We start from the raw sequence: 14366 nt of genomic DNA on the forward strand, positions 1-14366 counted from the left end.
GCGGCCCCGAGGAGCCGGCCGTTGGAGGTTCCTCGCGCCCCGCCAGCACCCGCGCGCTGCCCGCCGCGCCACCCGCTACCCTCAGCGCAGGCGCTGCCCACACCGCTCTCAGCAGCGGGCGGGGCGAGGCGGCGTTGGCGCCTGCTCGGCTCCCCCCCGCGGAGCGGGCCCGGGGTGCCCCGGCAGGTGCCTGCTCCCCGAGCGGCGCTGCCGGCCGGCCGGCCGGGGGCCGCGCTAACGCAGGAGTTGCGAAGCCCGGGGCGCTCGGCGGTGTCGGCGCGGGGCGCCGCGGCGGGGCGCCGGCCGGTGGGGGGGGCCGCGGCGGAGGGCGAACAGGCAAACGCCGGAGCTGCTACATCCGGGCTGCGGCGGCGGGCACCTGCCGCGCCGGGGGCCTCGGGTGACATTGGGCCTCGGCAGCTGAAGGGGGAGGACGGGCTCCGGAGCCTGGTAGAGAGCGAGACCTTCGCCTGCGCCCGCTGCCGCCATGTTTCGCGTTATGGTCACCCACGCCAAGAAGCACCCCAGCGTGAGTACCTGGCGGCAGTGCCCCGGCGGCGCGGGGGCTGCGGCGCCTCGGCCCCGGCGGGCCGCCGCCCCCTCCCTGCGCCCTCCCCTGCCGGCAGTCGGTGCCCTCGGCCTCGCCGGTCGCCCCCCTCCTCGCGCTTCTGTCTCCTTTCCTTCTGGATGCCTGGCTCCCCGAGTGGGCCGGGGCTGACGGCGTGTGGGCAGCTCAGGGCTGACCGGCGGGACACGGTCAGGTCCCCTTTTTCCTCTAGTATGTGTGGGCCTTTCTCATGCCGCAGCAGCAAGGCTCAAGGTGGCTCTTCTATTCTTCTTGCTCATCTCTTTCCCTACACCCCCCCCACCCCCCATTTTATAATCGGGGTACAGATGGTAGGGGCTCTTTTGGGCAGCGGAGGGACTGATGTTTGTTTCTCAGAAACGTGCTGTTATGGGACGTCTGGTTGTTCTGCATGTAGCAGTGTTTTTTTCATGTTTGCCTTTTCATAGCTTCTAGTTTTTCTCTGACCCCAGGGATGTCCTGCACACAGGGAGCTTATGTCAGGGTTTTAGAGGGCCGTGCGTTATGGCTCGAAGTGTGTGAGCTTGTTTTTTGGTTTGTTGTTGCTGTAGTCAGAAATGCTATGCAATAATACTATTTTATTATATTGTGGTATAACATTTAATTTTTTTTTTGTTGTAGTTGATACCTCTGTTTTTGATCATTGGATCTGGAGGTGTTGGCGCAGCTCTATATCTCATGCGTTTGGCAGTGTTCAACCCTGATGTCTGGTATGTATAAAATAATTCACAGCGCCCAGTCCTCTTGCTACATATATTAAAGTAAACTTTACTGCCTTGGTCTTTATGTTTCTGGAGGCCTTAACGTCTTGCTCCAATATCACTGGCACTAAGTGTGTGGAGATTTCCTTGATTTGGAGATTTGTTTGTTTACCATATGACATTTAGAGACTACTGACGAAGGACTGCGTCTCTTTCTGTGGAAACTTATTTGGATGGGTGACTCCATGGCCTAATAACCACAGTACATAAACGAATTTTATTTATTTTGAAGATAGTGTGATACTCTTAAGATGTTCTCATATCTTGCACTTCTCTCAATAGCTGGGACAAGAAAAATAATCCAGAACCTTGGAACAAACTGTCTCCTAGCGACCAGTACAAGGTAAAATGAAAAATACAGATTTTTAGGAAACATAATATCAAAGATGTAGCCTAGTGCTTTAGGATGTTTGAGTATATTGGAAAGTAGCTGAATGAGTGATGTATTTCCTCTGCTGTGCAACATTTGTTTGTCTCTAGAACTCAGAGCAGAGAGAGCTGAGTTTGAGATTTAAAACTTTCCTAGAGTTGGTTGATAATGGGGTGAAAGGAGTCTATTCGGAAGCAGTCATATATATTGCACTGTAAGGAAAAGAGTTATTATATGCGAGAGGAAGAATATGCCAGCTCATAATAGTCAGATATAAACTACAGGGAGAAGGACAAAACCTCGTAAGTTCTGAGCTAAAGCTTTCTAAGCTCTAAACTATTGCCCTTTACTCATGAGAAGCAAAGCAAGAAAATGTCAATGTTTAACAAACACTGATTCAATTCTACAGTTGATTGTTTGAAAACAAAACAATTGTCTCTAACTGGATGCAATAAAAATGTTCTTTAAGTAATATTCAAGTTATTTCATTGAACTAATGAGAAAGCATGCAAAGATGTGTAAAACATTTAGTAGTTTACAGAAATCATGTTTTACTACAGTGGTATTTTAGTAGGCTTCTGTAAAGAATGTTTTAAGATTATCCTCAAGCTACTAAAAAAGCAAACCTACTATGTTTTCAAAGCTAGTATCTGTTCAGTACCATATCTTACTGTTCCAATCATTGAAATAAGCAGAAAAACCACATACTCCAAAATAAAATATGTTGCGGTTCCCTTAAAGGTCCAGGAAGAGCATAATACTTTGTTTTCATTGCTGCTTCTGGAATGTTGCTGTTTCTTAAATATCTAAAAGAGGCAAATTCAACATAGTGCGCAGCACAAATTCTTTTAAAGAGTGCATGCCTTGTGTAGCATTCCCCTTCTGCCTTGGCGTGCAAACACCACCTCAGGGTTTACCATATTTGGGTGTGTGTATCATTGGGGATTTTTTTTCCAAATCTGCACTGTGGGAAATGGAAAGGCAGATAGTCTAAATTGAGGATGACTGTTTAGTAAAAAGCTCCGATATAACAAGTTTTAGCTTTTGATGAAATCGTTTTTCTTTTGTAAACTTCTCTGTCATATCAGCTTCCTCAGTCTTCCCAAAGAAAAGAGTTGAAGACCTGATCATTACTGTAGGAGTTGCACAGAAAGCTGTAATGTGAATGTGCTGTAGGCTGTTTTGTTTTCTCTGAGGAAGTTTTTAAAAAAAAAAAAAAATTTAAATCTGGGCATAACTAAAAATAATCAAGCTAATAGATAAATATTTTTTACTTTGTTTTAAAAGAAAAACTATAGCATCACATGGTTGATGTCAAGTCAGGCTGGGATTCCAAAATAGGTTTTTAGTCTGTAAGTTCATTGTTGTCGGTGACTATTTGGGCCGTTTTGAATTGCTTGTAATGGGATCCAGCTTTATTAATATAAACTGAGAGTGTGAAAGGATCTGTTCTTACTTTCTTTCCTCCTTGTCGTACCTTGCAGTTCTAGATGCAGCTACTTAAACCAAACTTGGCTTTTGCAGCACTGCTGTAAATGTTCCCTTGTGACGCTATCTGTTCGCATACACCATGCTTTGTGCCACTTGGCAAACTAGGTGTTGCCTTTGGTATACAGAAGCACATAGATTTCGGGCAAAAAGGATAAACTCAGCAGTACTGTAAGAACTTTCTGTGAATGGACTTTCAATTCTGGGGATTAAAGAAGAGAGACTGTGGCTTTTCTCTAGTTGTAGACATGAGCACTGCCTCATTTTAGATGCAAAGCTTCTAATATACTGTGCAGAATGAAGATAGTATTAAAAAGTTACTGCTCTTCAAAGGTTTTTTTTATTTATTTATTCTTGTCTAGCGTACAGACTCAAACTATGATTTCAGTTTCCTGACGTGAGTTCAAATGATGTTTTTTAGTATATACCATGGAAAACGGATAGTCGAGCTTCTTACTCTTTTTTCCCCCCTCTCTTTCCTAGTTCTACTCGGTTAATGTAGACTACAGTAGACTGAAAAAGGACCGTCCTGACTTCTGAACAACACGCTCATCTCCATAAGCTGCACAGAAAGGTCTTCCGGAAGCCGTCCGCACAATTGTCATGCTTAGTCATCCAGGAAATAATCAAACTTGCCTCATGCTGCACTTGGTCATGTGTTTGAAAGTGTTTTGATGAGGCTTAATAAAAGTCTGAAACTTGAAGTGTCTACTCTTTACTCTAATTTTGCAAAATGAGAATATCCTCCTATTAACAGTTTGTTGTATGAATAGTCAAATAGTAAGCAAAAGCCAATTCATGTTTCCTCGACAAGAAAGCAAAGTTGTCTTGATGGGCTTTCTGCTCAGTCTGTTGACTGTAGAGAAATAATTGCATGTTCATGACATATACCAAACTGCAAGAACTTGAAAGCACGTATTTATATGTGTGTATATATATATTTTTTTTTTTTAATTGCACCTGAATTTTTGTACTTGCCACTTTAAGAAGTTTTGGTAGCAGACAAGTCAATGCTAACGAGTCATTGTCCAGCAGGGAGGCAACAGATGTTGCCATATGTTGCTGGAGGGAAGGTAAAAAAAAAAAAAAAAGGCCAAGCTCTCTGCAAAAGGTTTCATTTTGTTTCTTTTCTTTCTTTTTTTTTTGTCATAAGCAGTTTGTTAATAAGAAGACAATCTTAAATATTTAAAAAATAAAATTCTAGGAACATATTCAAGATTTCCTGTGGATCACGCTTTTAAGGAAGGGAAGCACACAGTAAGCAGAACGGGGTACAGGATTTGAGAAATAATTAGATTTTCATGTAAGAACAAAAATATCTTTCAGCAAGGGCAAATTCTCATCCTTCAGTACTTGGCTGAGTATTGCTATGAGAAGACAAAAAGAAAATGTCTTTGCAAGTCTGTAATTTACGGTAGGTTCTTCTTTGTGCTTTTCTGTGAACATCTGGTATTTCCTTGGATGAGGGATATAATTGTGGACTATCTGACAGAGTACAGCTGTTCCTATCTTGATAGATTTTAGTCCACTTAAAGTGGACTCTCAGAATGTAGATAACCATACCTGCTCTTATAATTAATAAGGATAGATTCAAAGAAACTGAGCAGCAAGAACTTTTATTGGAGAAGAAAAACTGATCTGTGGTAATTGACTGCAAAATAACAAATACTTGCAAAGACTTCATATTTTTTATGGAAAAATCTTACAGGTCAATTGGATGTGGTTTATTTGGTAGCAGTTCAGATTATCTTCCTTTTCATTATATACCAAAATGGTGGATTTACTTGCAGTTTTCACTTGCTTGTTTGAGAGGCTGTCATGGAGTCTGAAGAAGAAAATTAGCGTTATGACAGAGATGATGTTTACAGTGGTGGGCAAAGTCTGTAAGTGTCCTTGGGGACTGTGGTTGCTGTCTGAATCCAAATATTTTTAGGAAGTAGAATGTTCTGTTGCAACACTCTTTGTTCTTCAGTTTTAAAAGTATGTCGTGTAAAAATGGGAAGTGTTCTTAAAACTTCCTAGTTGGTAGTCCTTTTGGATTTCACTAACGTTACCACGGTGTTCAAATGCAGATCATTTCTCTGGACATTAAGAAAGACCAATGTACAGGAAGTAAACCTGATTCTTAGTAAGGTGAGTCAAGGTTGTTCCTTTTGAAGAGGGTATAGGCTCATGTTTTTCTTATTGAAGGCACTTAATATAAAATAAATAGTATGCCCCTGGCATATTTCAAAATGTATTTAACAAGTGCTTAAGCTATTTAAAGCTTTAAATGTGGATTGACTAGAAAACAAAAAAGGCAATTCATTCAATGCTACTTCCTCTTTCCTTATAGCAGCATACTTGCTGCTGAAAATACACAAAACTTCAAGTTTCTTAAGTTAAAACAATCATATTTCATTCTAAAGGCCGTTATCCTGAGGGGACACTTGCTCCTTTTTCTATTTGGGGTATGGTCTGTCCTATTTTAAATGCTGACAGACAATAGTCACCATTACCTGCCAAACTTAAAACTAATAAACATCATAAGAATTTTATTTCTCTCTCGATCTTTAATGCTTGAAATAGTCAGTAATCGAAAAATGTTACATAATTTCCAAAAAGAAACGGAGTCGAATGAAGAACGCTGTATATTTTGTGTGACTTAGCAGCTCAACCAATAACACATAACATACTATGCTATTGTTTGGTTCCATGGGGCTAATTTCTCACTGCAGAAGTTTTTCTTATTGTTGAAACCTCATACTTACACAGACTTTAGGCCACACTACTTACTGTAAGTCTGTCTTAAATTATTCTGTGGGGAGAAATTAAGCACTTGCTTAAATCTTCAGCTTTGGGACATAGAAGTATTGAAATTCACCAACTTTATGGGTAGTATGACGATGTGTGTTTTTCAAATCCCTAAAACAAAAGCTCCACAATTTTTGATATTTTATAATTAACTTATGGGTTGATGGATCGATCCTAGTAATTCAGTTCTGTGATCTGTTACTATTTCCTCAGTAGTTTGGGGGGTTTTATGGTTGGGGTCTTTTTTAAATGTACAAATGTACTTTGTTACTCCCTGGTTCCTTTATTTTTTTGTTATTTCATATATTGTTTTTATTCTTAAAGTTCCAATCCTGCAAGGCCTTAAATTTCTGCTTACCTTTTTCCACTGTGAGTTTTCCTTAGGGCCAGAGGAACCATTTATTCCCTGTAAAACCAAAGTACGTGCTTGGCCCTAGTTTATAACTGCTTGGTAGTGGTCTATCAGTATCCAGTACATTTCTTTGCATTTTTGTAGTGTACTGTTTCTGAAAGAGAACCGTTTTCACGGCTTGGCAATATTCTATCTGTATTAAAATATTCAACCATCTTCTTTAAAGCTTCTTCTTTAAAGCCATCTTCTACCTTTCTTCTTCATGAAGTCAAAGATGGTATTCCCTGAAGACAGCAAGAAGAAACAATTGCAGTTTGGATTTTTAGGATTCTAGCTTCTAATGTTCATCTTTGGCTATTAACTTTTATGAAACAGCTAAATCCCATCATTAATAGGAAAACTGAGGTCCTTCATTAACACTGTGGCATGTAATTTTGCTTGAGCAGATGTCATGCATTACCTGAAAGAGACTGATAGTCTCCTGTCCTATGTTTCAACTAAGATGCATACAGCTGCTATGTTCCAGTTAGCGGCAGATTTTTTAGGAATGATCACTGTAGGCCTGGCCTGCATGTCTTGTTAATGAGCCACATACAGAAGATTTGTCTGTTATTTTTACAATACCGCATTGTGCCTGCCACTGTCAGATTTCTGTTAACACAGTTATTCCGCGCCTCCTTATCAGTGATCCTGATACACAGCAGGGTGATCAAATCTGAAATTAAGTCTGCCCACCTAGGATAGAAAGAATTACAGGTTTCCGTAGTTTTAGCACATGAACACATACTCCGTGCAGCATGTTGTAATGTATTTCCTTTCGTTGTATGTTTAGTATAGCCAGTATGTAGCATTTATGTTATTTGCCTGCAGTAAGGAAAGTTCCTCGTGAGTATAAAATATCTAACCGCCTCTAAGAAATTAAAAGGGTGTGCCTGATATTAAAAGAATAATTTAAATTTTGCATAGGATTTCTAGCCAAATGTCATCTGAGGAAATACATTTCAGATCTGTTTTCAAGCTCTGCTTTACCTTTAAAGACAGTTTGGTGTATGACTATTGAATGACCTTTAAAACTAAGCAAATGTATGTTTCATGCTGATTGGACTGTAATACTTCGTCAGAAAGAAAGGTTGAAAAGTTACTATAGGAATTTTAAAAAGGTATTTAGAACAGAAAATGAGTTATTGAAAAAAATTAAGTAAGTGCAAGTGCACATAAGGTTATTGTTTCTAGTCATTGGCCAGCCTTAGTACGAAAGCAACTGTATGAGCTAGAAAACCTTCTCTCTGGGACAAAGTGAAGCACAGCAGGTCCATGAGAACTCCAAAAAATAGGTGTTGACTTGCATCATTGCCACAGCAGTTTTTTTATATTACTTCATAGAAAAGCTTACTCTTCAGTCCTCTCTTTTGAAATCCAGAAGTTGGTTGACTTCATGCTTTCATGATCCATCCACTTTTCCTTAGAAGTGGCCTCAGAATCAGTATTTAGTCATGAGAAGTTCCCATGAAGCTCAAATCATTTCATCTCCTCCTCTGAGCTCTAAGCCTCTTAAGAGTGTCTCTGGATACCACTATGATGGCATGTTTCCCAAATGTGTGTTAATTCTGGTGCCATCTGGCTTGGATGAACTTTGGGGTTTTTTTAATCATTTCAAAATATTATTATCTATGGTTGGTAAGGCTTAACACTTTCTTAGTAAGAATGACATGAGCCAGTACAATGCAAGAAAATACACACCCCTTCCATTCTTGAGAAGCAAATCTATTTTTAGCATCCAGAGTAACAGTTATCTAAACCAGAAAGGTATTCTACATTTTTTGTTTTTCTCCTTTTTTTAAAATTTCATGTAAATGAAACTAAAAAGTAGTTTTTAGGTTTTCTAAGCTAGTGTTATTCTCACAGTTACAAGCTGAAGAGCCTATGAGATCACCGCACTTTGACTTGCTCAATTTTTTTTCTATTTTCTTTTCAGTCAGAATCAGTATTACTTTAGGTAATGTGAAATGACAACTTAAGTATGTGAGTCAAGACAAGAACAATGCATTCAAACTTTTGATAGTTTGCTATCAGCATTTACCTGATATTCATTTGCTACTAGAACTGATACAAGACTGGCACGTGGAACTCCTGCAAGAGACAGCAAGTTTGGAAGATGATCAGAAAATAGTTTATTAACACATGGCAATGCATACATTACAAAGGAGAATAGAAATTCTGCTGGTAATATTAATGACTACTGGCAATGCTTTATAACTTAGACACCTCAAATAATATTTCTAGGGTCATTAATTTGAATTACTTTGGACAAAATAATGCACTATGCCATTTACAGTTCATCAATGTAATGTAAAGACAACTTTTTTGGTAGAAGTGCACAAGGCATAATGCAACAGACAAATTTATAGACTTTTTTTTTCACATTGGAAGCAAACTAACTATGAACATGAAATGTTTTCTAATTTTAGTTTCCCTACTGCAGGCAAATGAAACAAACTGCTGAGAAGGTAATGAAAACAGATTACTTAATGGTGAAAAATCTGAGTGCCATTCTTTCTCTGCCAGTGGTGCCACTGCTGGAATTTAATGGGGTGGCACCAGTGTGTCTGAATGAAGATTTTGGTCCTAGCTGTTTAAAAATAGGGTTGAATCTAATAAGATTTCCTCAGTACTGTTAACATTTCTTCTTTTTTTTTTTTTTTTTGCTAGACTGAGAGCAGGGACATAGCAGAACTCATTATCACAGGAAGAAAACGGAATTTCATCCCAATTTCAAACTTCCTACTCTAGTACCACTTACATCTCATGATAGTCTGTGGGATTTTGATAGTGTTAAGGGGATAATTTGCTTCAGATGTTGTTCTTATCTTCATGATGTGTCAAACAGACTTAACTTCCTAGCATTTTAGAAGCTTAGGGGAGGAAAATTCATCCCTGCAGTAGAGATAATGTGCTTAAAATGACCAGGGATCACTGAAGCAGTTTTCTGCATGTGCAAATCATATTTCTCCCTCACCTTTATAAAAGCCCAGGTAAGTTCAGGAATTATTCCAGAAAAAAGGGAGTAATATACATGTGATGGAATAGGCAGATGGAGCTGCATCAGTTTTTACACCGATTACAGCAAGTTCTTGGTTTTAGTGCAGGAGCTTTCTCTGTTTATGTCCATCAGTTTCTACATGTGTTTGACAAATGCAGAAGTTGTTCATTACACATACTGTGACTGCTAGGCCTATTAGGATGCAGTAAGAATTAGGCTGAGAGTAAAAACAAAAGCATGATATTCTAATGGGTTTAAATTATTACTCAAAATAAAAAAGCAGTAGCAGAATAACTGCAGAAGAAGGTCTGGTGCACCCTGTTCTGAATTTAGACTACTAATGACAAGTTTGTATTAGTGCAATAGTGTGAAATAAAAATAAAAACAAGTTTATGATTAATTTTTAAAATAGCATTCTTTCTTTCTACATAGCCTCATAATGGCATTCTTTAAAGATTAACTTATTTGTAAAAGATTCAAATAATGTAAAATGGATATATGAATCATGTCTGAACTGTATGTATTTTAATTTGATATGCTTTCTCTTAATGATTTCAGTGTCAGTAACTGTTTATATTAGTTTAAGATTGTAGTATTTTATATCTCACCCTACATTATGGTACCTGAACAAAACTTGTCTTACACCTTCAAACAGGAAAAGGGTTTCAGAAGATCTTCTATCTTAAATCTAATTTGATTTTTATGTATGAAAATTAAATGCCTGCATCACTGGAAAGAGTTGTTCAGCAAATTGTTATTCAGTATCGGAGAAGGGACCCCGTCCCTTTTTCTGTAATGCAGTGTAACAAAGTAGGCAGTTGAATATATCTCTCCCCAAAATAAGGAGAGACAAAATTTCCAGGAGCTGTTTTATGCTAGTGGCACACCACCTAAATATGAAAGAACTCTTTTGCATGGATGGATGGACAGGTAATGAGGAACCACCACTCGACCTGCTCTTTATCCAGGGCCCTGGCAATTGTTTGCTTTTATCAATCCCTGGCAGAGAGGAATAAGGTCGGGAGTTCACTAACGGCCCAGCCTACAACAGCTGCGTGTTTAAAGGTGATCTAGGCTGCCATGCAATATTTACATGGAGAGGATAAAAAAGGTGACTCAAACCTTACCTGTTTCCCATATCAAATCAAATCTTTCACAGCTGGCCTGGTAGCTGGAGTAAAGATTAGTCGAGTATTTACAAGTTCCTCAATTTAATAACCTGAGCTTGAGCTGATAATAAATAGAGGACAATGGACAAAATTAAAATGGGATCCTCAAATTTAGAGTATCTTGCCAAAGACCTATTTCCACCACAGAGCACAGCATGCAGTGGTCAGGCAGGTAGATATGATTTCTATTGTACATAGCAATAGACGTCCTAATCCTGAAGTCTAGGTGCTCGCCCCAGCAGTCAAATGAGTCATATAGCTGCATTCACCAGCTCATGGAGCTTAAACAGTATGCTTCAGAAACAGTGGAGTTCTTCTGGATGAAGCTTAATATTCCATTATCTACCTGTGTGCACATCAAACGCAAAATAAACAGTCCAGTAGTGTATCTGAAATTCTACTTGGATGTATTTTGCTGTGTTTCTCAGTCATTACAGAGAGCTTTCACGGGAAAGAAGAATGAGCTTTTTGAGACCCCAAAAAGAGAGATTTGTTACATCCAAAGCAAGGAGATTGGAGAGACAGAAACAAGTGGCCTACTCACTCAGGCATAGGAAAGCAGAGGATGTAAAATGTGCAGTGGAAGCATAATGAATTCCTCTATTACAAATTATTGTCACAGGGAAATGTTTTTGTACATGAATTTTGACACAGAAAATTGGATGGATTTTTTGTTTGTTTGTATGTTGCATTTATTGAAAATGAAAACAACTCGGTGACAGCAGTATATAAATGTGTATAGATATGTTGCCTAAGGTCTCCATTTTTCTTGTCTTCAGTCTTTATTCTCTCATCCTTTCCTCAGCTAGATAGCCAGGGTTTCTGCTTACTGGCCTGAGAAATCCTCTTCACTCGTATATCTTCTGCTTGTCAGGAGCTTTCCTTCTGTTAGGCTATGCTATTTCCTGACATGCTAGAATCACTGGCTACTTTTGTGTTAAAAAGAAATAGCACCTTTTCCCATCAACATCTCATTACAGCTGTGACACCAGCTTTCTGAGTAAGCAGGAAAGTTAAGTGATCCAAGTAAAACTTTGTAGAATTTGCAATAGAAAACTGCCTTGATACAAAACTACCTACCAACAAACTGAGGATCATTGGTAGAAGCCTGACCTCTCTGAAAAAGAAGGGATATCATATCCTGGCCACAACAACATCTGAAAAAGGGAATTCACCGTACATTAAATAGCTAGAAGATTATTAGCTGTTTGAAGATTGTATAAGTATGTGATTTGGTACCTTAAAACCAAAAAAAGTTAGTGCCACATACACAAAGAATATAATAAAATATATATTTGACTTAAAAGTCCATCTGTAAAGGACGCAAAGGTATTTGTATTCTGTATTGTTTTGGTTTTTTACTGAAAGACTGCTAATACAAAGTAGAGATTTTTGTAGATTCAGAAGTGAGGTATACAACGTTACTTGCTTCTAACCAGTTTTGTGTAATATTGTACAAGGACCAATACAAAACCTGTTGAAATTAAAAGAGAGTTCCCCATCAGCTACAGCAGGCTTTGTATTAAGAGCCTATTGACTATTTTAGGGTCAGGGAGGAATGAAGGAGCATCCAGGGTGATATTTTCATGTCACTGTAGTCAAATGGAGTTTAGTGATTGCTTTGAATGAGACCAACATTTCCCTTTAGGATTGGATTTTCAGTTGGGTAGAGATGGTTCACAAAAGCTGCTTTACCAATCCAAGGTGTCAGAGATGAGTTTTAGAGCTACTTTGTATATTTACGATTTTGTATATGCATACAAATACATTTAACTTTAGCAAGGTCAGTTTTCGCGTAATTTTTTGACTCAACGACATTAATTCTGTAGAATGCATAGTATTTTGGATTTTATCTCTGTTTCCTAAGCCAAATAAACTTTGCTTTTTTTAAGCAGTCTTGACTATATTAATTTTTTTAGGACTAATTAGCACATGCAACTTCCAACAGAGAAGAAAAATTAACTTCTGGTTTCTGGTGAGAGGTGTGCTTGGATGTTCTGGCTAACGCCATCAGCTAAGGGACCATACGGTTCGCTTTCAAGTATGCCCTAAGCCTTAAGGAAACGTATTCAGCAAAATGCTGTGCTCCGCAGCAGTACAACTTTGGGCAAACAAGCCTGTTTTTTCACACTAGTAGCAGCCTAGCCACATGAGCACAGCGTACCGCATCTGCTCAGGCTAGCAGAGCTACCTAACGCTTCCATAAGGCCACAGCTGCCAGTCTCCGGGCCAGCTTGTTAAGAGCTATCTCAATTATTGCTGTGCAGCACTGCCCTCTGCCTTGTGAATTTATGCAGTCTAGAACATACTTAATGATTTTAAAGGGCAAGACTGAAGGATTTAGACGGTGTCTATGATGATTTTTCGATTGGAAGAAAAAAGAGCCATGGGAATTCTTTTTTTTTTTGTGTTTGCACGCTACAAAATATGAACAGGACAAAGAATGTACATTATAAATAAGAAGTGATTTTTGTACAGCTGTGAGTATAAAATACTTTCTGCTGAAGTGTGCACATATATGCACACATAATATATAGATATAGTATACACACATGAAATATTTTTTAGTATTTGCACTTCAGGTGATATGTTACATATTAATACGGTGACATGCATGCAGCCACTACAGAGCGCTCATCTCCCGTGGCATTTAAATGGCATATGCTCTTCTCTCCTTCACGAGCATGGTGTGTCCCTAAGCAGCTGAATCTGTATGGGGATGTCAGTCCTTAAAAGAGAGGCAGTCACGTTGGGCAAGCAGCAGGCAGGATTTCTAGGGCTGAGCTGTGTGTCGCCGGGGTTGGAAGCGGGCCACTGAATGGTGCGCTGCGCCAGCCCTCCAAGCCCTTCCAGCTGCACTTACATCTGTGCATCATTAGAGCAGCGGAGGCTACTGCAGTCACCCAGTGGCTGTGTGTGAATAGCTCTCTTACCATTTTACTGCCTGGAAAGGAAAATTTTTCTTTATCTTCTCTCCACTGGGTTCCCAGGTGTGTGAGGTGCTACGGTAGTGATTACGTTCATAATGCACATCAGGCAATAAGCCTATTTCTTAGCGTGTTTTAATATTCCATGTTGGTATCCCAGCATGCTTGCAAAGCAAACCTTGCTGGTGTTTATATTTATTTCTCCATTCTTCCATGAAGATTATGATTTTCTAAGTGAAGGAGGACTCTTTATCAACAATCTTTTAAGTACAGCATTGCTATTTTGTTGAAATGTCTTTTGTCTTGCTATAAAAGGTGCTTCCTTGAGAACTGATCTATTTCACACAAAATTTTGGTGTGTGATGTTATGTTACAAATGGCAGAGCTTTATTATGAAATCTTGGCTTCTTCCAGTTAATATTTACTATGAACACTTAATGCAGGCATAAGCTTGGTTTAATCTATCTATCCATCCAAATTTTAAGGAGATTTTACTTAATAGTAAAAAGGCATCTATTTGGGTATTTAGAAGTTTAACAAGTGTAATAAAAATAGGCATCATCGTATTCAGTGCACTTGTACGACTTACTGTTACCCTCATTTAAAATTGAAAGGGTTTGTATTGTGGCTAAAAATTAGAGGTAAAATCTTGGACATACTGAATGCAGTGAGAATTTACTGTTGATTTAAACAGAGCCAAGATTTCTTTTGGAGTTATTTAAAAGTCATTAGTGGAAGCTTTTGCAAACTGAACTAGTGTTTGCTTAATCCTTGTGTTTTCAGTGGAGAAACATTTTTATGAAACATGCATGAGATGTCTGGTTCTTGGCAGGAAGTGTCCTGGCTGCTTTTGGCTGCAAAGCATCTCAGCTTTGGCAAA

At 39.1% G+C, this 14366-nt stretch overlaps 1 protein-coding gene across 1 annotated transcript; it reads left to right on the forward strand.

Moving 5' to 3' along the window:
* The first annotated feature begins 394 nt into the window (after positions 1 to 394).
* NDUFA4 (NDUFA4 mitochondrial complex associated) lies at positions 395 to 3909 on the forward strand. Its single transcript, XM_050891669.1, has 4 exons — positions 395 to 529; positions 1208 to 1296; positions 1630 to 1690; positions 3689 to 3909. Exons 1-4 carry the CDS (start codon positions 488 to 490, stop codon positions 3743 to 3745), a joined length of 249 nt encoding a protein of 82 aa, XP_050747626.1. The 5' UTR covers positions 395 to 487; the 3' UTR covers positions 3746 to 3909.
* Positions 3910 to 14366: the final 10457 nt, after the last annotated feature.

Source organism: Gymnogyps californianus, chromosome 2 (genome assembly GCF_018139145.2).
Source record: "Gymnogyps californianus isolate 813 chromosome 2, ASM1813914v2, whole genome shotgun sequence".
Classification (NCBI taxonomy): domain Eukaryota; kingdom Metazoa; phylum Chordata; class Aves; order Accipitriformes; family Cathartidae; genus Gymnogyps; species Gymnogyps californianus.

Coding starts and splice junctions, on each gene's coding strand:
- NDUFA4 (XM_050891669.1), top strand. CDS start 488: ATGTTTCGCGTTATGGTCACCCACGCCAAGAAGCACCCCAGC. Junction 530..1,207: donor ACGCCAAGAAGCACCCCAGC/GTGAGTACCTGG, acceptor TTTTTGTTGTAG/TTGATACCTCTGTTTTTGAT. Junction 1,691..3,688: donor CTCCTAGCGACCAGTACAAG/GTAAAATGAAAA, acceptor TCTCTTTCCTAG/TTCTACTCGGTTAATGTAGA.